This window comes from Sinohyriopsis cumingii, chromosome 12 (genome assembly GCF_028554795.1).
Source record: "Sinohyriopsis cumingii isolate HCF-2022 chromosome 12, ASM2855479v2, whole genome shotgun sequence".
NCBI classification, from domain to species: domain Eukaryota; kingdom Metazoa; phylum Mollusca; class Bivalvia; order Unionida; family Unionidae; genus Sinohyriopsis; species Sinohyriopsis cumingii.
The window spans coordinates 54580046-54602220 of NC_142972.1; the positions used below are offsets into that span (position 1 = coordinate 54580046).

The 22175-nt window shown below is 36.9% G+C and overlaps 1 protein-coding gene across 3 annotated transcripts in view; it reads right to left on the bottom strand.

Annotated features, from left to right (window-relative positions):
• Positions 1–8237: 8237 nt before the first annotated feature.
• The window catches only part of LOC149786478 (uncharacterized), a 43885-nt gene continuing 29947 nt past the window's right edge, over positions 8238–22175 (bottom strand). For all 3 annotated transcript variants that reach the window (XM_089976931.1, XM_089976930.1, XM_089976932.1), the window contains 2 exons: positions 14162–14427; positions 8238–13575 (listed from right to left, as the gene is read on the bottom strand). In XM_089976931.1, coding sequence (XP_089833057.1) covers positions 13297–13575; positions 14162–14422 — 540 coding nt within the window. In that variant the 5' untranslated portion in view covers positions 14423–14427 and the 3' untranslated portion in view covers positions 8238–13296. The remainder of the gene's footprint in view (positions 13576–14161; positions 14428–22175) is intronic.

A 22175-nucleotide genomic window follows, 5' to 3' on the forward strand; every position in this document is an offset into this window, starting at 1 on the left:
GTTCAAATCACACGTACATCGTATGGAATGGACAAAGCTAATAAATCCAGTCTATCGCAAGCGGAAAAGCGGAATTGAGTAGAATCGATAGAAAAAGAAAATCCTTCAATTCCAGACCAACTAGAAAATGTTGTTTCAATGGGCATTCACGTGCAATATGACTATATATTTAAATTTTAGGTAGACCAAAACAAGAATTGTTTTGAAACTAATGAGCGCGGGATCAAGTTAAAATGTTGCGAGGAGGTGTTATGTGCGCATTAATATTGTTGCTGTGCATTGATTAATGTACGGTTGTATATTCATTTGGAATACGGCATTAATACAATTCTTTGTTTCAAGTAGTGTGTTTATTATTAAGCCTTAGGTAGAAACGCAAAATGTGTATGTAATTAAAAAGGTTACTGCATTTATATGGAAAACTATGAACGACTTTTTCTGAGTAATACTGCACGACCTTGGAAGTAAAGTATTTCTCCGAACAAACTCCATATCTTCCCAAACAAATTAAATAGCATATAAATATCGTTGCACCACTAAACTCTGCTGTCTTATGGTCGCACTCTGATTCAGATACGGACAAGGTTATTTGTTATCAAACCAAGATATACGTTTATCCGTTCGTGTGTGTTCAAATACACAACTTGAACTTTTGCACGACTTTGAAGAGCCGACGACTAATAAGTAATGTGTATCTTTTGTGAATCTCATTGCCTTTATTACGCTAATAAAATAAATCTATCTTAAAAGGATCAACGTGGCATCCGAAAAAAACAGGTCTATCTTTTTTTTTTTTCTTCTGTAGATGATACATTATACTCTCGGCCTTTGTTGAACAACCAGAGGGTGAATTATCGGTCTCTCAACAGCTTGTTAGGTGTCGCTTGCATTATTTTGTGTACGAGATAAATTAGCATTAATATTTTCCCAGTAGGTACCACCAACTCCTCTAACGGTTGAACATTATGTGGTAAATACGACGATAACATCAGGGTGTAAAAATTATGGAAAATTTAACCTTGCGACCAGAGAATTCTAGTTAATATTGGTCTAAATTGTCGTACATAATGTTACACAGTTTGGGAAAAGGAAACTCGTAACATCACGCACTATTTAAAAGCTTTTAAACTGTACATATATTCAGTTTTGTCAACGTATTAGTAATTGAGAATGTTTAGATACTTGAGGAAAGCTATGTTAAATATTGGTGTTATGATGATTTTAAAATATATATATATAAAAAAAACATTTGCTGTAATAAGGAATGTGGGACTTAATGATGGATTTCTCCCTGCTCTAACGAAGGATGCCTACCGACCGGAAATACACTAATTGTTGCTTTACCGGTTGGGATATAATATTTCATAGATACCCTTTCTTACTGAGGTTATTAAATAACGATTTTCAGTTTCTCGTTTATAATGCTACCACAATTAGTCAGTTTCCAAAAGGCATTCTAACGCAGAATCAATACATAAATTACTGTAATACAGACTGACGAACGGCATGTTTGCTTTGAAGAATTCGTTTCAAGCAGTCTTATAAAATCAATAGTAAACTATAGCTCCGTCAAAATAATTCCAATACGACTGGAGATGACGTCATATGAAAAGACTATGCTTAAGAGTTCATGTTTGGTGTGTGTATGTCTCGGAATCACTCTACCGGAAGGATGGGTTGGGGTGCCTGTGGGTGTCCAGCACTCATGTGGTCAGTTTAATGTGTTTTAAGTTGTATGTGAAACATAGTGAGATTGAGGGGGCCCTTATAATTTTGTGTCTTTATATGTGTAGAGATAAAGAACATTACAAATCAAAACTGAAATATCAATAAGGTAGCAGGACTTAAAGAACGAACGCGGTAAATTATCTAATAGTTACAGGAAAATGTATGATGAATCATGGAACAGCTGAGTACCAGCTAACACCATATATCATAAAGTAAATTAGGTATCAAAGGCACCACCGTAGACAACATACTAAAAGGTACATTCCTCGTTAGGAGAATATTTGCAAAGCACGCACCACTCCTCTAGGGACGACTGAAAAAGTGTAAATGAGAGGGAAATATTAAGGAGCATGAAAACGTTTTAAAACATTTGTATAAAGATAATGAGTTTCAGAGTGTGACAGATTCGGAAACAAAGCCAGCACATTATAGCACATTAAACCATGAAGGAGATAAACGATGCACAGCATACTAATCTGGTTTAGTTAAATGCGAATCTGTGCTATTGCAAAACCAGAGTGAAATAAGATTGTACAACTAAAACATCACAAACACATAACAAAATGATACTCATGAAAACAAGATAAGGCGACTATCAGGATAATCAGTGATATTATGGCAGTAATGAAACGAGATAACATTCAACAACGGGAAGGTGATTCCGATTACATAAGAAATGAAAACAGACATAAAGTAACGGGCTAAAAGCTAGTCTACGAGATCTTAACAAAAAATGGAGGTAACAAAAATCATCTAAATGTTGAGGCAAGTATGGGGACATTTAAACTCCTCTCAGATTTCATTTAAATAAGATATTGCAATTGTGCCAACTACATCATGAATTACACATTTTTCAAGGCAATAGTTTTACAATAGTTTTAATGCAACGGTCAAACCTCCTGCAACAAAGACTTATCACAAACTTGGCTGAAGTTATTTAATACTGGAATGATATTTAACAAAACGTGGACGAAGAAAAATCAAGTACACGTTTCAAAGTGTGGAGATAAGGAAGATGCAGTTTTTCCTGAACTTTCATTGACATTTAATAGTCATCTAAATTACTCCACGGAAATAAATGGAACAATCATTTGTGAAACGTTATAAATGTAATAAAGGAAACTGATAGAGGAACTAGAAAAACCAAACATCGAGTGCCAGAGATTTAAACAGTATGTATAATCAACGAGAATAAAATGGTATTACAGTTGAGGAACTGGACAGAGCAGAGAGAAAATTCAATAAAAACATGAGATACGAAGAAACGTAAATAGACGCTTAATATATTTGCACAATAACAACAAATTCGAATATTTTTTTGTTAAATTTAACTAACTGACTTCTTATTGTCTAATATATAAGCAAACTATTGTATCGCCTTTCTCTTGTCTTGTGATTCATTTTAAGACCATAAATTGGTCAACTCACCCTACCGAAGTTATCATAATAAAAGTATTTAGCGAGATAAATATTTATTATAATTAACTCAGTTTTGTACATGCAAATCAATAATTATTTTCGATAACTAAACTTTAAAGTTTTACAAAGGTATACATATCAGAAGATAACTGCCACAAATTAGTGAGGTTAACAAAATTTCATTAGAGATGGTTGACACTACAGAGGCCTGAAAATAGAAAGGCATACACATTTTTGAATTAGATGGAGGCTGGTATGGAAATATTTTCAGCATGTATGGATGTGGACGATGCTGGATTACATTTAGCTTTTTGCTACAGCTTATATATATATATATATATATATATATATATATATATATATATATATATATATATATATATATATATATATATATATATATATATATATATCTTAAGCAAAGTGCTAAAACATAATGAAATAGTAACATCTGTCTTTAGTAACTTCAGTATCACTGATGATTTGCTAGTTCTTAAAGGAATCGATGAAGTCATAAGATACAAAAAAAATAAATTCTGCTTTTGAAAGAAATTTCTCTGTTCGGTAAAAACAGCACTCGAAAGGATACGGGTTCGAATCCTACCATCGGACCAGTTTGGGTCAGCTACCATGGTGTGTCATTTGTCTACGAGTTCAGCTGCCATTTGTTACCCTGAAGTAATGTCACAAACACACACACACACACGAGCGCGCGCACGCACGCACGTAGGTACGATACGACTGGAGCAAAGCATAAATTGTGTTTCTTCAGTTTCACCTTCTCGTAATGGAAAATGAAATATCTGAGAAATAATTCAATCATATGCAGCTGTATGAGTTCATACATCTGGCTCATCACGAGGTCTCTATAAAGTCAAACAGTGACAGTGAAACTTCCTCAGAATCTATCCGAAAGAACAGTACATCAGAATACCGACTATCCTCCCAGCACTAGTTAGTTACTTTAAAAAAAAAAGAAATAAGATTCATGACTAGAATATTGATCGTAAATATTCCCCCTACAGAAACCCGCAACTGATATTATCAATGAAACACAGGAAAATGGAAATGAAAGTGCTACATCACCACCGCCACCCTACCGTACATGATACGGTGTACCTACTGCATGCATATGCATCTCTTAATCGTAGCAATGACAAATAAGTTTTAAAAAATTTCATCTTTCAGGAATTATTATTATTATTATTATTATTATTATTATTATTATTATTATTATTATTAATGTTGTTGTTTGTTTTTGCTGCTGCGGTTGTTATTGGTGTTGTCCTTCAGTGCAGAACTAAAGTGTGCTTTAAAAAATATAGTTGTGTGCCTATTCAGGTTATCATCTACAAGAAGAATAAATTAGGAAGATAGAGCCTTCCTAATAAATGCTCAAATATACAAGACAAAAATTAAAATGTAAAATGCAAAAATTCTATAAAATGTATACAAACTACAACATAAATGTAACGCTTGTAGAATATAATTAAAATTTGTTATATAAAGCGGATTCCCTTAATACGTCAGGTGGTACGTCCTCATAGTTTCTTCACGCAGATCAGGTCAACATATTTTTGTCTTACACGGTGAAAATCTACGCACGGGTGTAGGTGGTACCTGTCTAAGATGACTACGCCACCATGTCCCAGAGGAAGTGGGCAGCGACTCGTAGGAACACATCTGTATTTTAAATGAAGTAGCTCTGCGCTCAAGAACAACAAGCCATAAATGAAAAAGTCGTACTGATTTGTATTTCAAATAACTTTATGTAGTCCTCTATTTACAACGCAATTTACCATTTTTTTTCATTCATGTTTGTTGACTGATGATTGTTTTAATTTTTATAAGCTGAACAATGTCAGGAAACAATGAAGATTTTTACGATTTTAATAAGCTAAAAAATATGAAACAATTAAAAACTTACGAGACAGTAGAAATATGTACAGGATGGACAAGAAAAAGGTCCCTCCTATTATTAGTCTTTTTGACGTAAAAGGCTGCATCACACATTCATATGGCAACATTCTCATTAATTTACATTTTGTTCGCACATATCAAACCTTTCTGAATCTTGCTTTTTACTTATTTTTTATGGTGGACTGACAACGAGGCGGTTCTCAGTAAATGTAAATGCTAGTTTCTTTATATCCTGCTTTTACCACTGATTACCGCCCAGTTTCTAATCTCCCATTCATATCAAAAGTCTTAGAAAAAGTTGTTCTATCCCAGCTTGTATCTCATCTAAATTCAAACAGTCTTTTTAGCAATGTACAATCTGTATATCGCCCTTGCCACAGTACTGAAACTACTCTTCTAAAAGTAGTTAATGACATTCTCTCTGTGTTGGATAGCGGAAAGATTACAGTCCTTACCCTCCTTGATTTGTCTGCAGCATTTGACACTATAGACCATGATATATTACTTCACCGTCTCCAGCATGTATTTGGCATTCATGATACAGCCTTACTGTGGTTCAAGTCCTACTTGGTCAACAGGACACAAATTGTATCTGCAAATGGAATACACTCCAGCCCAATTGATCTATATTATGGTGTTCGACAGGGGTCTGTTCTTGGACCTGTTCTCTTCATTCTGTACACTCAGTCGCTCTCAAGTGTCATAGATCTTCATCCAGTGTCTCACCAATTGTACGCTGATGACACCCAAATATACAAATCTAGCCACCCAAATGAAGTTGATGCTAACATCCAAGGTGACATGTAACAAGCTGCAGATGAATGATGATAAAACTGAGACCATTCTGATCACAACACAAAGACTTTCTCATTCACATCCGTTACCTCAAACAATAAATATCAGCAACACCAACATTAAATTCACACAGTCAGTACGAAACCTAGATGTTACTCTGGACAGTACTCTCACATTGCGCCAACATGTCATGAACATATGCAAGGCTGCATATCTTGAGCTGAGACACATCAGCTCAATTCGCAAATATCTTTCAGTTGATGCCACTAAAACACTTGTGTGTTCATTAGTACTTTCAAGACTGGACTATTGTAACTCAATTCTGTCTGGTTCATCTCAATATCTACTCCAGAAACTTCAAAAAGTTCAAAACACAGCTGCTCGGATCATACTTAGAGTACCACGATCACAGCACACCTCCCCGCTGCTCTGTACCATACACTGGCTATCCATTCGATCCAGAATCAAACACAAAATTTGTTCTCTCTGCTACGTTTCACTGTCGGACTCTAATCCAACATACCTATCCGACCTCACCCATGCATACACACCAGCAAGATACTTACGCTCCTCTTCTGACAATCGTATACTCATTATTCCCACTATGAAAACAAAGTCATATGGACAGCGTTCTTTTGCATACCAGGGCCCAGCAACATGGAATGAATTTCCCACTGAACTTAGACACAAAGACATAGTGATCACATTCAAGAGGGCTCTCAAAACTTTTTTCGACTGCAAGAACAAACTTAAAGACCTAATACTGTTTCCTACCTTAAATATTCTCAGCATGTTGTTTTAATGTTTTCTAATTTCATGATGTTTGTTTTTGTAATAATATCATTATATGTTTTTTATCTTATAGTTGTTGTCTAATGTTGTAAACCGCTTTGAGCTTCTAAAGATTAGGCGCTATACAAAGTCCTCATTATTATTAATTTTTCAGTTGTACAAGGTGCAATTAAATACGTATATTTGTCACACGTTTTTTTTAAAAAAAAGCCAATTATATATATATATATATATATATATATATATATATATATATATATATATATATGCGTTTACAAACGACCTGTACAATACCAAAGCAAGTAACTCTAAAGAGCAAAACATCATACCAAATGACTTATCTCCCTTTCCTCATTCCGCTCATTGAATTTAATAGGATGTAAATTAGTGTTAGGTCGTCACTTTCCGACTGGTTGAGTCTTCCTTTAAATTGTGATATTTAATGTTCTCGTTTACCAGTGGCGTCACTCGGGTTGGTGTCACCCAGTGCGGTAGCTCATAGTGTCACCCCCATGGTCCTCCTTCCGTAACAGACCATACAGAATCCTTAGTAATTTCATTTTGGTGTCACCCCCTCTAATGGTGTCACCCGGTGCAGTCCGCACCCCCCGCATCCCCCTAGCGACGTCACTGCTGTCCCTGCTAGTCATGTATTTAACTATGATCGGTTATCCGCTTATGAAATCCGACTAGACCGAGCAGTGTGTGCTCTGTAAAATTTGCAATTTTTCATTTTAGTGTCACCCCTCTGAGATGGTGTCACCCGGTGCGGTCCGCACCCCCCGCACCCCCCTAGCGACGCCACTGTCGTTCACGAAGATGCATTCCGAAATAAGACTGTATTCTTTATACATGATTTATCAGAAAAATATCAATGGTTCAGTGATTCACAAATTTTTATTTAAAAAAAAATATGCCCTAGCCTAGCTGGCTATTTATTGTATTGTTAAACTTTGATTTTTAATGTTCGCGAATCCCTATATTATGTGAAAAAAAAATATATGTGTCCATGCCTCTCAAATGTTGTTGTTGTTGTTCTAGGCTTTAGCGCCATTTTTCAGCACAAGATAGGCTATACATGGCGGCCAGTATAACTGGTGGAGGAAAAACCCTGGAAAACCCAGGGAAGAACCACCGACCCACGAGAAGCTACTGGCAGGCTTTCCCACGTACCCACGCTAGCCGAGCCTTGGACTCGAACCCACGCAGACAGAGGTGAGATGGCAGTGATCCGGAACGGTGAGCGCTTTAGACCACTCGGCCACCCGGGGCCCCTTCTCTCAAATGTCATTAGCTCAAATAAATTGATTCGCATATGGAAATAGACAAAAATTAAGATGTATGTATGTATGATGTATGTATGTATGTGTATGTATGTATGTATGTATGTATGTATGTATGTATGCATGCATGCATGCGGGTAGGTAGGTAGGTAGGTAGGCATGTATGTATGTATGTATGTATGTATGTAGATTTGTCGATCTATATTGCTCTAATTTGGCATTTATCTACCTATAGCAATCGCTTCACTAAATTCTGAAGAAATACTGTCTTAAGGGGTTCAATACAAAAGCTAACCAAAGTTCTGCTTATAAATTCTTTACTTGTACGAGTGAATCAAACACGTGAAACAGTAATGACAACAATTGAAAATAACAGGAAAAACACTGCACTCACATGACACATACATTCACAAGCATGTAAACATGTAAAATTGTATCATTCTCAGCTGAAACAACTTTATTTCCTGTTACCTTTCTCAGCTCAACGTTATTTCCTGTTATCCCGAAATTACTTTAACAAATCACATTATTTTGAATCAACTCTTATTATTAGTACATTTGGAATAATGATCTACTAATCTGTTTTCATACCGGTATTCCACAACCTTTGTTTCCTCTCAATTTATTCAGTGTCCTTTGCGTCATTCTGATTGACGGCGATATGATAGGGGACGTCCATTAATTATGTCAACAATTTTTAGGCAATTTTTTACCCCCCTCCCCCTTGTCAACAACTGTCAAACTTTCAGTGACCCCCCTAATAAAATTATGTCAAAATTTTTTTTACTCCCCCCCCCCACTTCAAACTAACAATATTTTATAGGGCTGGCTTTTATGCAAAAAATAGAATTATGGAAATTAAAAGGTCTACAAATAAATTTTAATACATTTTTTTTACTTGTTTAACAGATTTCAAATTGATTATAACACTTTGAATTCATGAAAAAATCGAGACTTTATATTCTAGCTTCTATCATCTTCCCATGGGGAAGCCAAATGTTCCTCAATTGTTATAATGGGCATAGTGGCTGATTCATTAATTTCTTCAGACTAATACCATATGTGGTTAATCTGTCTACAGTCTACAATCTAGATTGAATAAAAACAAAATATGATGATGCAAGACTATGACTTCCTTGGCAAGAGCTCAACCGGTTTAGGATTAAACTGGTGGGCTGTTGACGGGCGAGCGAGTGTGTGCTATACCAACGCACCGACTAATTTCCTATTTTTTGATTTATTAAATTTATTGTAAAAAATAACATTGTTGACGTCAATTTATCTTGAACTCCCCCCTCCCCCATGTCAACAATTGTCAAACTTCTTCAAACCCCCTCCCCCCTATTTTGTTGACATAATTAATGGACGACCCCATATATCGAAACCTCAGACATTAAGTAGTTTTCGATTTTAATAAGACGGGAAAGTATGTATTCCCGATACGCATGTCTGTATCATTCCATCCCAAAAAAAATTGATCTTATGAATGTAAAGATCACAAAAGACGTCATTTTATCTTTGAAATGATCGTGATTATTGTATCTATTTTATGAATGAAAAAGAGATTTACCGTGCTGCAAATAAATGTAAATGAAAGTACACATGTGAAGTCGTCCTGACAAAAGTGCGCGATCGATTGACTGCAAAGTTGTGTTTTAACACATCATACTGGTTGAACGTATGTTGAAAGGCAAAATTAAAACCACGAAGACACAGCTGTACATGTGCAAAACTTTGAACTCGTTCTCTCCGCACAGCCTTCCTGACACAAGTTGTAACCGCAAACCCAGCCCTTCTTTACGTAAACATTTTGAAAATTTTCAATACTTATATATGTTAATAATTTGTGTCAATCAAACGTAATTGAAAAACGCCCCGCACCGAGCTATACAGCTTGTCAATGTATCTTGCAAATAACACACCAAGCACCTTATCTTTGGACAATTTTAACACACTTAGCGAAATTTAGCGGAACAAAATCCATTTTTAAAAAAGTTTAAACATTACCGGTTCACAATAAAACAATACACTAAAAGCGTGCATTGAAGCTGCATTTGATGTGCAAACTTGCTAAAATAGACACTTATCAAAACTAAAATATATTCCCCTTTTTAAAAAAAAACCTGAAACACTACATGTTCATAATAAAACAACGCACAAAAATCTTGCATTACAGCTACGTTCGTAGAGTGAATACACTGGAATAGACACCTATCGAACTTAATATATAATTCTCCTTAAGACTAGATTGAAGCTTTCTCTTTATTTAAAAAAATGAGAAATAAATAAAAGAAAACAAGTTAAGTCATGAGTAGTTTACGTAAATGTTCTTTTTTTCCTTTCCATAAATTAACATCAGCTGGTCATGTAAACTCTATGCCATTAATGGGAAAACTGGATCTCCTAACAAAACTTGAACTATAAGCAACTCAGCAATGAAATATCTGCCTTAGTTAAAATCAAAGCAGTTTTCACCGCAAGTTCAGGGTGTAAAACAGGACCAATCTATGAGCTTTCGGTATTCCCCGACACCTTACACAGATTCTTACATTAAAGGTATTCCACGTTCTTCCGAAATAAAACCAGGAAATGTTATTTGCTTAAAAGCTAGACAATAAATAAATTCCTTTTTTAAACGAATTGCATTGATACTGCTATGATATATTACTATTTACACGTGAGCCTTTGTGAATGGACTCACCAATCCAATAAGGTACTCTACAGTCAGAAATCATTCTCAAGACACTATGTTAGACTTAATCTGTGGTCGGGACAAATGGTTGCATGGTTAGAATCAAATACCAGCAGAAGACAGTCGTGAAGCTAGAACCCTTTCCTAAGCAACGAAAGAGTCTAAAGTCTGGGTACTGGTGTCTTGAAAATGTTCTCCCTCTCCCTCCCCTCCACTCTCTATTGTGAACTGCTAATGCATTCCACAAAAGACTGTACTTGATCTTATACACAAGTGCTTGTATAATTGACCAATAAAAAAAATCTTGTAAGACTTAGATAATTGACGTGCAGCGAGTGACAACTGGTTAAAAAATACAGACTCCGTTAATCTTGTTCACTTTTTTTGTGGCTTATACGAGATTCGTATCGTATTAAACCACGTGTGACTTATTGGAGTTCCATATTGCATTGAACCAGGTGTGACAGACAATCACGCCGTATTAAACCATGTGTGACTTATAGTAGATGTATATCATATTAAACCATGTACAACACGCACCCAATTGCGAACAATATAGACCAAAATCTAGGGCGTCAGCAGATATCCGTTTACGCAGCTAGGTTCACTTTAGCGCCCAACACTGTTATTCGACACCATGGCTCTAACGTGTTACGTACAGCTAATGTTCAGTATAAATTCTTACATTATTTCTACCACTCTGGTGGCCTAGTGGCTAGAGCGTCCGCCTCAGATGCGGGAGGTAGTGGGTTCGATCCCCGGCCGAGTCATACCAAATACTTAAAAAAATGGTACTAACAGCTGCCTCACTAGGCGCTCAGCAGGTGTCTGGATAATGTGACTGGGTGGGACATCATGCTACGTGTTTGCGACATGATGCCCAAGTGCTAAACATCACTATAAACTGCCACACTGCAGACATCGTAGCGATATGACTGAAAAATTGTTAAAGCTACGTTAAAAATCCAAATCACACACACACACACACACATTATTTCTCGATCACCCATATCTGGGGGCTTGCTATACTAACAAATAGTTAAAATAACACGCACTGCCAAGAAACGTCATAGTTACGATCTTGAACCATTTCTCAAAACATACTCGGGATGCCACCAGATCGGTTATAACACTGGCTAGTCAAGCTTTATTTACTCGGCCTGGTGAATCCTGTATTTTATACCCCGCGTTTAATTTAAGAATCTCGCAAGATAACGGAAAACTTCGTCTCTATACCTACTTATTCGGCATAATTTCTTAAAAGATGACTGCAGAGCACAATTGTGGTGTTTCTTGAAGATAGATTTTATATAATCGACTCTGTAGCATCGGAAATTTACTGATCTAAGCAGCGACGGATTTATCATTTTGCCGTACCTAGATACTGTCTGAGCTGCCACCCCATCCTCCTCCTCATCCCAAAAGAAAGCCTTAATACTAGAGCTATAAAGACCTTTACGCATTTATATAATAACAAAAATTAATAAGACGATTTCTGTCCATTAAAAGAAAAATCTGATCTTTTTTAACAAAACCGGTTTTCATACATTCGAATCTGCTTCCGACTTGATTTTGTCACCCTGTGCATCTACCTTGTCTGCCTACTTGGAAATCTGCCACTGGATCTGACCTATCTGATAACGCTAGACTGTAGACTAACGCCGAATGTCCAAATCTTGAAGTCATAGATCGGCACTTAGCGCTAACGCGACTTTTGCTACCATATACGTTTAAACTCCGAAGTAGACCCAGCTTCTCTATCGGCGCATTACAAGACATCACGGCAGATTTTTGGTCAACTATGTTCGCAGTTGGGCGCGCTTTACGCACAAATACTGATTAATTAATACATTTTAAACATTAATAGCTTGCTATAAAGAAAAAAAAGGAAAAAATATACAAGGCGCCCAAAGCATTACCACAGAAAGTTCGGATTCGTGATTAAAGTAGCGGATAAAAAAAAAGATATTGTGCGTTTCACACATGATCCCAAGTATAATATTCATTTTACGAATACTGCATCATTACCTCAAGCGCAGCAACAAAATATCAAACTGTGTACATAGCATAATTTTTCACGAGTCCATGCTTCATGCGTGCAGTCGAATGTGCATTTCTAGCATCCATGAAAAGAAGGGACTTTAAAAGCACTGGGAACACCTCGTGTTTGCGTTCGTATTTAAATGGATAGCCCGTATAAGCGATTTTTAAAGCCACTCTCAATGATATAAATAAGTGGATAAAACCAGGGCGCGAGATGTATGTTACATACGCATAATATACAGCCATGCGAAGTGTTCCAAATGCGCGCCATCTAATTTATTATTTGCATCGTATTATCTTGTTTGCAAACTAACTGTCAGCATTAATCTTACCTAGATTTATATCCAAGCCTATGATTAAAGTAAGATCCCATGGATTAAGCTTTTTGCTTGTCTACTGGATCATTTAAGCTCAAAAAGCGGATGATGGTTTCTCTATACAATCGTCATGTCTATGGAAAGAAAGGTGCGGATCCTTGATATCAATCTGTACGAGAAGCATGGAGTCAAAAAAGATTCCCCCCCCCCCATCTTATTTGTTGTCATACGGCCAAAATAAAGCTTTGAGCGCCTATGTATACCAAAAACTGTACAATTTGGCTAAAATTTAGAACATTGCCCACTGTCAATTTGTGGTCTCAATTGGCTGGATCCGTTTCTCAACCCAGTCTGGTATGTAGGAAGGTGATGCCCATGCGAACCACCGCCCAAATAGTACAACATAAGCACTACACTGAACCAGTGCGAACGCGAATATAATCTGTACAGTGGAGAGGTATGATGCCAGGCAGAATGCCATCAAAATATGCACACCAACGTCAAAGGATGTGCCGATAATTGAATCCAGTTCCCATTGGTTCAACCGGGGACTGCGCAGCCAATCTAGCGAACTCCAGTTAATGATCTGAAAATGTGGAAAACGAGCTCAGAGTACAAGTTCAAACATTCTTTTCTACTTTTAACAAGGCAGCTTCGCACAGTTACCCCCAACCTCCCATTCCCAATTCGGAACCTAACCCCACCAAAAATGAAGGGACTGAGATATTTTTAAGGATAACCAAATAAAGTTAAATTTCACTATTAAACAAATTTCACACCTTGAAATTGTTTATCAATATAAAAATCTTTTATGAGTGTACACCATCTATAAGCTTGTTCTATAATGCAAACTTGTCAGATTTGCATTACTTTTTGTTTAAATATAAGAGATTAACTAGGGATCGGTCATAATAATAGCTTACTTATTTCTCAAAAGGAATGGAAAAATGAAAAGAAATAAAATACATTCTGATTAAATAACAAAGTATACACATGCATAAACACATGAAGGAAAGTGAGAAGCAGATGGTAGGGACTGATATAGATAAAACAATTTTATTTGTTTTTCCCATTTCGTTCAAGATATTTAATGAAATCTTCGTATTGTATGAAACTGGACGATTTCAAATTTTAAGATCACTTAGAATACATCTTTTTGTTTCTCTTCTTACCTTCTTGGCTAGATATGTCTTATCCCAAAATAGAAAGTAGTACATATGCTGGATAATCTGAGCAACAGCCAACCATCGGTACATCCCCGTAAACAAGATGGAGGAACAAAACACTGTCAAAGCATCGACTAGAAAGTAGAACCGGATTCGAACTAAATCCTTCCGCGGGAGCATACGAATGCGAAACAGGACTAGCAGGTGGCTAATGGCGTGATACAGCTCTAACATAAAAAGGACAAAGGCTATGATTCTCTCGAACATGTTTCCTGGAAAATAAAAATGAAGTGTTCATGTTTATTTTGGCGTGACTTTTTCGAATTACTTAGTGGCTGAATTTATTGATCCAATTCAAAGGACAAAATCACATACTTCTTCACACCCTCAAAATGCATTTGGACAATTTGATTTAAATAAAACTGCCTTTAAGTTCGACTATAAAGCACACCTTTCTTATTTGTAAAGCAATACATTGTTGGCCATAATTTAAGATTGGCTATAATTTAAGAATATGAAATTCTACGAAGATTAATATAGCTAATCAGTATTTTTGTTTTAGAAAATTTTCACAAATTTAGCACAAGAAGCATATTCGTGTCTGATTTATTGTTTCGAGTTAATAACAGTACTAATAATTAATAAATTGTAACATAGTACATTTTTAATCATGCATCAGTCATTAGAGTTAAAATTATTTCCACGATATTTTTTCTCGCTGAATTTGAGCAAGTGTTTTCGTCGTGAAACTCTAAGATATACAGCATCTGAGTATCTTAATGGAAGTTTTATATCACTTGTTGTGTGTGTGTGTGTGTGTGTGTGTGTGTGTGTGTTCTATAAATGATAAATGGTGATGCATTTCCTTTCTTTTTTCTTGTTGCTTGTGTTGTGGTGCATATTTGCTATCTTGTTTGTTGCTGGCTGTACACTATATTTTACTGATAACTTAGCCCTGTGAATTACACTTTATCTACTATATGTTAAGGCCACGCCTCTGCCCCCACCTACAACAATGGATATCCTTTCTCTTAAGTGATACAGTAACATGCAAGTTATTTGTAAAATAAATGGATCATACAAGCGTTTGCTACGTGCAAACGTTTTCCAGAAAGAAAAAAAAAAACAGGGGAAATCTCCGAACTTGAGGGATCAAAGTATTTCCCGAATATGACACACGTTTGCACACAGCAAACTGTGTATGGTCGTTATTCTTTTCATGATCTGCTGATAAATACAAGTAGTTTTTGTTATATGTATGAGGGAAGGGGTTTAATATGGAAAAAGTGCACAAACAACACTGCAATCCGATCTTTGAGTATGGCTCATGTAACAAAATCTCTCGCGTCAAACTAATGTCAATCTGAGCAGGTAAAAAGGATAGCTCTGATTGAGGTTTTTCAACTACCATCATTGGATATCACACGCACATTCAGTATACAAACTTATGTTTGGATTTGACGGTTTTTTCATGTATTTACTACGCTTCTTCTATTGTCCGTTCTGGTCTTCTTTGGGGTATTCTTTTTTTTAATGCTTCACTCAGAGGGGCTAAAAACTCAAGCAGGGTAAAATTCAGCTCAGTGTTTTAAATCTAAACATATTCTATTATATTTTTAAAGATTCAAACTACGCTGTGAAGAAGTGAGCAGTGCATAAGGTTCAGTATGGCTGTAGCTACCATCGAGAATAGTTGCTCATACCCGTATTCTGAAAATCGGCTAGTTTATCTAAGTATATATCTAACATAGTGACTAATGCTTGACATTAATAATCACCTATCATTGTTACAGTGCAAACACAATATGATTACAGTGTTTACATGCAAGAAAGAGCCCACCTGATGGACTGTGGGATATTAAATCTTGTCTTGTGACCATATGCACGCTTAAAGTTGATATTCACGTTTATATTGTGATATAGCAGCTACGAAGTTGTAATTTTGATTGCAAAATAAATTTAAAAAAGGAATAAGATTGTTTCGAGCTAACCCCCCCCCCCCCCCCAGCGAAATGATCGTGTTACACGCATTGAGTTTCATACCTAGGAAATCAAACACTGCATGAGCATGGCTTGATAGTCCATGTTTTCCCCTAGACCCAAGGACCTCAAGACAACAGTCGTTGTCAACTGAGAGGTTCTTAAACGCTACAAATTTTTTTTCTCTTCTAATCACCCAATGACCACAAATCACGAAACTCAATTTCAAAATAACACGGTTTTGGATTCTTCACGTTTGTATGATTCGCAAGTACGCTTTTTTAAGCAGAATATTAGTATTTCACGACATGCAATACAAAACACGGCCCAAACAATTATTACAAAGAATCATTCCTACCTCAAATAACTAAGCAAGTGTACCTAAAAATTTCCGTATAATTCCCTATGTTAAGAAATTAGGGAGGGTCCATTTTACGAAACTAATCCAATCTGTCATAAAGTCTCGTGAATGCTGTATGTTATGACGCTTGCTCCTTGAAACTGACTGATTACTCTGGCTCAGGAATATCTTCCCACACCGACTTCCCATAATCAACAAATAATCATTAAAATCTAACAAAGCTATAAACGGAAACGGAAATACAAATAGTACATACCCTAGACTTATTACAATAGTTTGCTCCATGTTTTGCCATCATGACGTGCACCTACTGTACTCAGGAGACTGGAGGAAAGGGGTAATTAGACTCCATGTACCACATGATCAGTCAATATGCTTTACGGTTTTTCGCATCTTGTTCGTCATGGGTAGATAACAAAGCTTTATCTACTTCACCAACCAAATCTCATGCTTTACGGTCATTTTAACAACCATCCAGCAAACAACCATTCGATGAATTTCACTTCTGGACATCCTGGCTCGTATCGTCCAAGTTAGATGGAGTATACAAAAGAAAGCCGCGTTCTCACACTTTGAATATTGCGTTCTCACGTGATTAAAACCACAGACAATCATGCATTAGTCACAAAAATGGAATTCAAAATGACATAATTACTCTCTACTGGTCCGTTTTAGTGACATTTTTGTTTCCTTTAAGGATGGCCATTATATCTGATGCGGTGAAAGGCTCTGAATTTTCCCTTCATACAAATTAAACTTTTTAACAACAACAACAAAAAAAACTACCCTTCATGAATCTATATAATAGCGCTGCAACTTTGAAGCATAAGCGTTTTGTTAATTTCATCTCTATATTTAGGTCCAACAGATGATATCTATCATTAGGTATGGCACGTCAAATCGTTCAAACAGGTTCAGCCGGGGCGATCGTAGGGAGACCTGGAGTAATCGTAAAGTCAGCTGGAGATGGCATACTTGAGATATCGTAGGGTGAACAGAAGTAATTATAGAGTGAGCTGGGGTAATCGTAGGGTGAGACTGGAGTGATCGTAGGGTGATCTGAAGTAATCGTAAAGTCAGCTGGAGATGGCATACTGGAGATATCGTAGGGTGAACAGAAGTAATTATAGAGTGAGCTGGGGTAATCGTAGGGTGAGACTGGAGTGATCGTAGGGTGATCTGAAGTAATCGTAAAGTCAGCTGGAGATGGCATACTGGAGATATCGTAGGGTGAACAGAAGTAATTATAGAGTGAGCTGGGGTAATCGTAGGGTGAGACTGGAGTGATCGTAGGGTGATCTGGAGTAATCGTAAAGTCAGCTGGAGATGGCATACTGGAGATATCGTAGGGTGAACAGAAGTAATTATAGAGTGAGCTGGGGTAATCGTAGGGTGAGACTGGAGTGATCGTAGGGTGATCTGAAGTAATCGTAAAGTCAGCTGGAGATGGCATACTGGAGATATCGTAGGGTGAACAGAAGTAATTATAGAGTGAGCTGGGGTAATCGTAGGGTGAGACTGGAGTGATCGTAGGGTGATCTGAAGTAATCGTAAAGTCAGCTGGAGATGGCATACTGGAGATATCGTAGGGTGAACAGAAGTAATTATAGAGTGAGCTGGGGTAATCGTAGGGTGAGACTGGAGTGATCGTAGGGTGATCTGAAGTAATCGCAGAGTGAACTGAATTAATCGTAGGGTGCACAGAAGTAATCGTAGGGTGACCTTAGAGAGACCGTAGGGTGAACTAAAGTAATCGTACAGTGAGCTTGGGAAAATCTTAAGGTGAAGTGAAGTAATCTTAGTGTGAGCTGAAATTATCGTAAGATCAGCTAGAGTAATCGTAGAGTGAGCATGGAGATCGTAGGGAGATACATAAACTTTTTAAAAAATAGAGTTAGTTAACATTAGGTTTAAAGCGCTTTTCCAAAGGTCATAATTTTTTAATAAAACCTAGCTATCAAACAGTGAAATAAAACTCGAACCCTAGGTCTAATATTGGAACTAATTTTCAAATTAATAAAAACTATAAAAAAAAACAATAACTCCAAATCGCCCTATGATTACTTCAGCTCACCCCATGATCTCTCCAAGTTCACACTAAGATTACTCCATCACACACTATCTTATATGCAGTGAATCGAACTTTTATAAGACCCAGTTTGTTCTGAATTTCATTCGTGCAGTAAAGTTAAAAATATTTAGAAAGGGGGTATGCAGTAGCAATAAGCCAAATGGGTCTCTTTACCAAGCGAATCAAACCCTGGCGTGATATTCTGCCAGAAGACACGTGTTTTCCCTTATTTCCATGGACTTCTCGACAACGGTTACTGGCGATTCCAACGCACCCAAACAATAAATTATTTTCCTCTAAGCAATGCAAGACCACAAATATCACAACTACACATCTGCATCACAGCTTCACATCTGCATGCCAAACTCATAACTGCATGGTTTCTCCTTATTACATTTTCGTGACGTAACGCCAGTGCTTCACACCGTCAAAATATAAATACGACTCAGACATCAAATATGGGGAACTATTTTTCCTACTCTAACCCTAGGTCAATCAAATCATGATTTTAAATCCTCATTTCACCTGCAACTCGACACCATATTTACCATCACAGCAACAATAAATGGTATCTCCAGATAATGGAACAATCCCTTCTCAATCATTCCATTGTACAAATTATCAGTCCCTGTCACAAATGCTTGAAATGGAGATACACAATCAATCAACACAATTATACTTTATTTACCTGGCCCCATGCTCACTAATGCGGTTCTTACCTGAACTTAATGCGAAACTAAACAATGCTATCATGAAATCTCATCAACACTGCACCCTGTGACGTTTGCTCCTAGCAACTGACTAATTACTCGGGCTGAGGAATATTTCCCCAACACCGACTTCCCATAATCAAAACAACTAATCACAACAATCTTATAAATCTAAGAAATCAAGACGTAAGTGGAAATGGCACATACCCTAGATTTATTACACAATAAACACAAAACCGAACTCTTGTTTTGTACTGAGTCGGGAGAAAGAACTCGTTTGATATGGCACATTAAATAAGTCTAGGTCTGACGGCCTCGAGTATTATTTCGGTCGACCCAGAAGAAAACATGTATTCAGTTTTGTGTATGTATGCACCATCAAGAAATTTAGACAAGAGTCATTTCAAGAACCACAGAATCTTCAAAAATATGCAAACTGTTAAGATAGCGAGAGCTAAAATAAATAATTATATAAAGTTATGTTAATCGAAATCAAATCAGTTTAGAATTTGACTCTGGCCCCTTGAACGATCGAGTTTAAATGTTTAATGAAATAATATACACAACGAATGGAGGCCTTCTCTGATATTCACTTTTAGGTTAAGGCCATTTCTACTTAACAATACTTTATAATTCTTGGTACCGAAACAAATCATCGGGTTTTTTTGTTTGTTTTTTATTGGGTTTTTTTCAGGGTGGGTGGGGTGCTGCAGGTACGTGTGTGTGTGTGTGTGTGTGTGTGATTTGGATTTTTAACGTAGCTTTAACAATTTTTCAGTCACATCGCTACGATGTCTGCAGTGACAGTTTATAGTGATGTCTAGCACTGGGGCATCATGCCGCAGACATGTAGCATGATGTCCCACCCAGTCACATTATTCTGACACCAGGCCGACCAGTCCTAACACTAACCTATTAATGCTGAGCGCCAAGCGAGGCTGCTGTTAGTACCATTTTTGTAAGTCTTTGGTATGACTCGAGCGGGGATCGAACCCACGACCTCCCGCATCCGAGGCGGACGCTCTTAACCACTAGGCCACCGGAGCGGTTCGTTGCAGGTACAAGAATGTGTTATATATTTCATAATGATATTGGAATATATTAGTGGGCGAACAATAATATTGCCTTTATCGCCAGAGTGGCGATATCACTTTTGGAATTACTTTCTGTTCCATTTATGAAATATATCTGCCGTTATACATCCTACAGAAACCCTTATGTGCACATTTAGGCCTATTTCTATTTTCTTCTTCTGCTCCTTTTCCCACCCACCCCTGGTCTCCATCATGATGAAAAGATCTTAAATATGTCGATATTGTAGACCCTCTGGTATACAATGAGGAGGCGCCATCAGGAAAATAAAAAAATAACAACAAACAAACAAGAACTTCAAACAACAGAAAGGAAGTTCAAGTATTAACTTTAATATTTAGTTAATTTCCACGTTAAAATTGTCAGTTAATAAACTTCGTTTTTTTTTTTTTTTTTTTTTTTTTTACAAAACCGATGACTTCCTGTAGGCATTATAGGACTACGGATATTATGCAAGATTTACTTACCACCGAAAAATGAAAAACTTGGCAACGTGCAAAAAGTACACACCTTCGAAACTAGACTTTTACAACAGAAGTGCCATAATGAGCATGGCCAATTTGAAGTTTTGCAAAAACACACGCTGACTCACATTTATGAAGCATTTTACTGAGGTCAAATTACAATCGATACATATATTGTGCTGATATGTGCAATTAATCACAACATAGCAATGTCAAGGGCAAAGCGTTTTGAACTATCTTTTAAGACTTAAGTCACATACGTGCCAGTCAAGCAGGTTAGCGTAGAAATTATATTCAAAACTGAATATTAAATCGCCAGACAACAGAGGTGCTTACTTAGCGCCGATGGTGCACATTGGATTTGTCGCTATTCGATATCCTGTATACCATAGACAATCGTTCCCACATGTTCCGTCAAGTCGAGAAAGAAACCTCGCATGTAATGAAAGCTATGTTTTGGACTACTTTCGTTCACATGAAACAATATGGCGGCGGAAGGAGATAAAGTCACAATCACAACAACCACTGATTTTGCTGTCGTCAGTGCCGGATTAAATCCTGTGGATGCTCTTGGAGCCCCACCCCCACCCCACCCCACCCCCACCCCCCGCAAATTATCTCCTAATACGTTTTATCAATGTTATTTTGATCCGTTGTCGCGGGGCCCCTATTTGGTAATCCGGCACTGGCTGTCGTAACATATATGGTACACTGGGCCAGAGACGAATCACCAAACACGAACTTGTACACAATACTGCTACTACTTCAGAGGTTATTTCACGACCTGGTAGAAACAGCCGGCAGAAAGAGATAAAGTAACAATCATAACATCTAATGACTTCGCTTTTGTAACATACGTGGTACACTCTGCCACAATCGAAGTTTGGGTCAGAGTCTGCTACCAAAGTATACCGCAAACTTGCAAAAACCACATACAGATTCACGTGTGAAAGAAGAAAAAAACAAAATAAAGAACCGAAATCCTAATAAGAACATTCCCAGTCATTAAAATCTCTCGTTTAAATAAGTCTAAAGTATCTCATATATCTGCGCTGTTTCTACAGTACCCGAACCTCAATAATATTCAATGTATCAATCCGCGCAAGAAAGGTTCTAACGAAAATACAAATTTCTTCAATTTCTTATGAAAACCATCATCAATTTGACAAAATACACAATACACATGTTCAGGAGAAATTTGAAAAAAATCGCTGTCCTAAAATTATTGTAAAATTTCGTAACTTTTTTTTTATCGATATAATAATGCAGCCGTAAAATCGTACTCACTGGCACAGAATGAAGAAAAAGTGTCCATGTCAATTGACAGTTCTTTTGCTTTAAA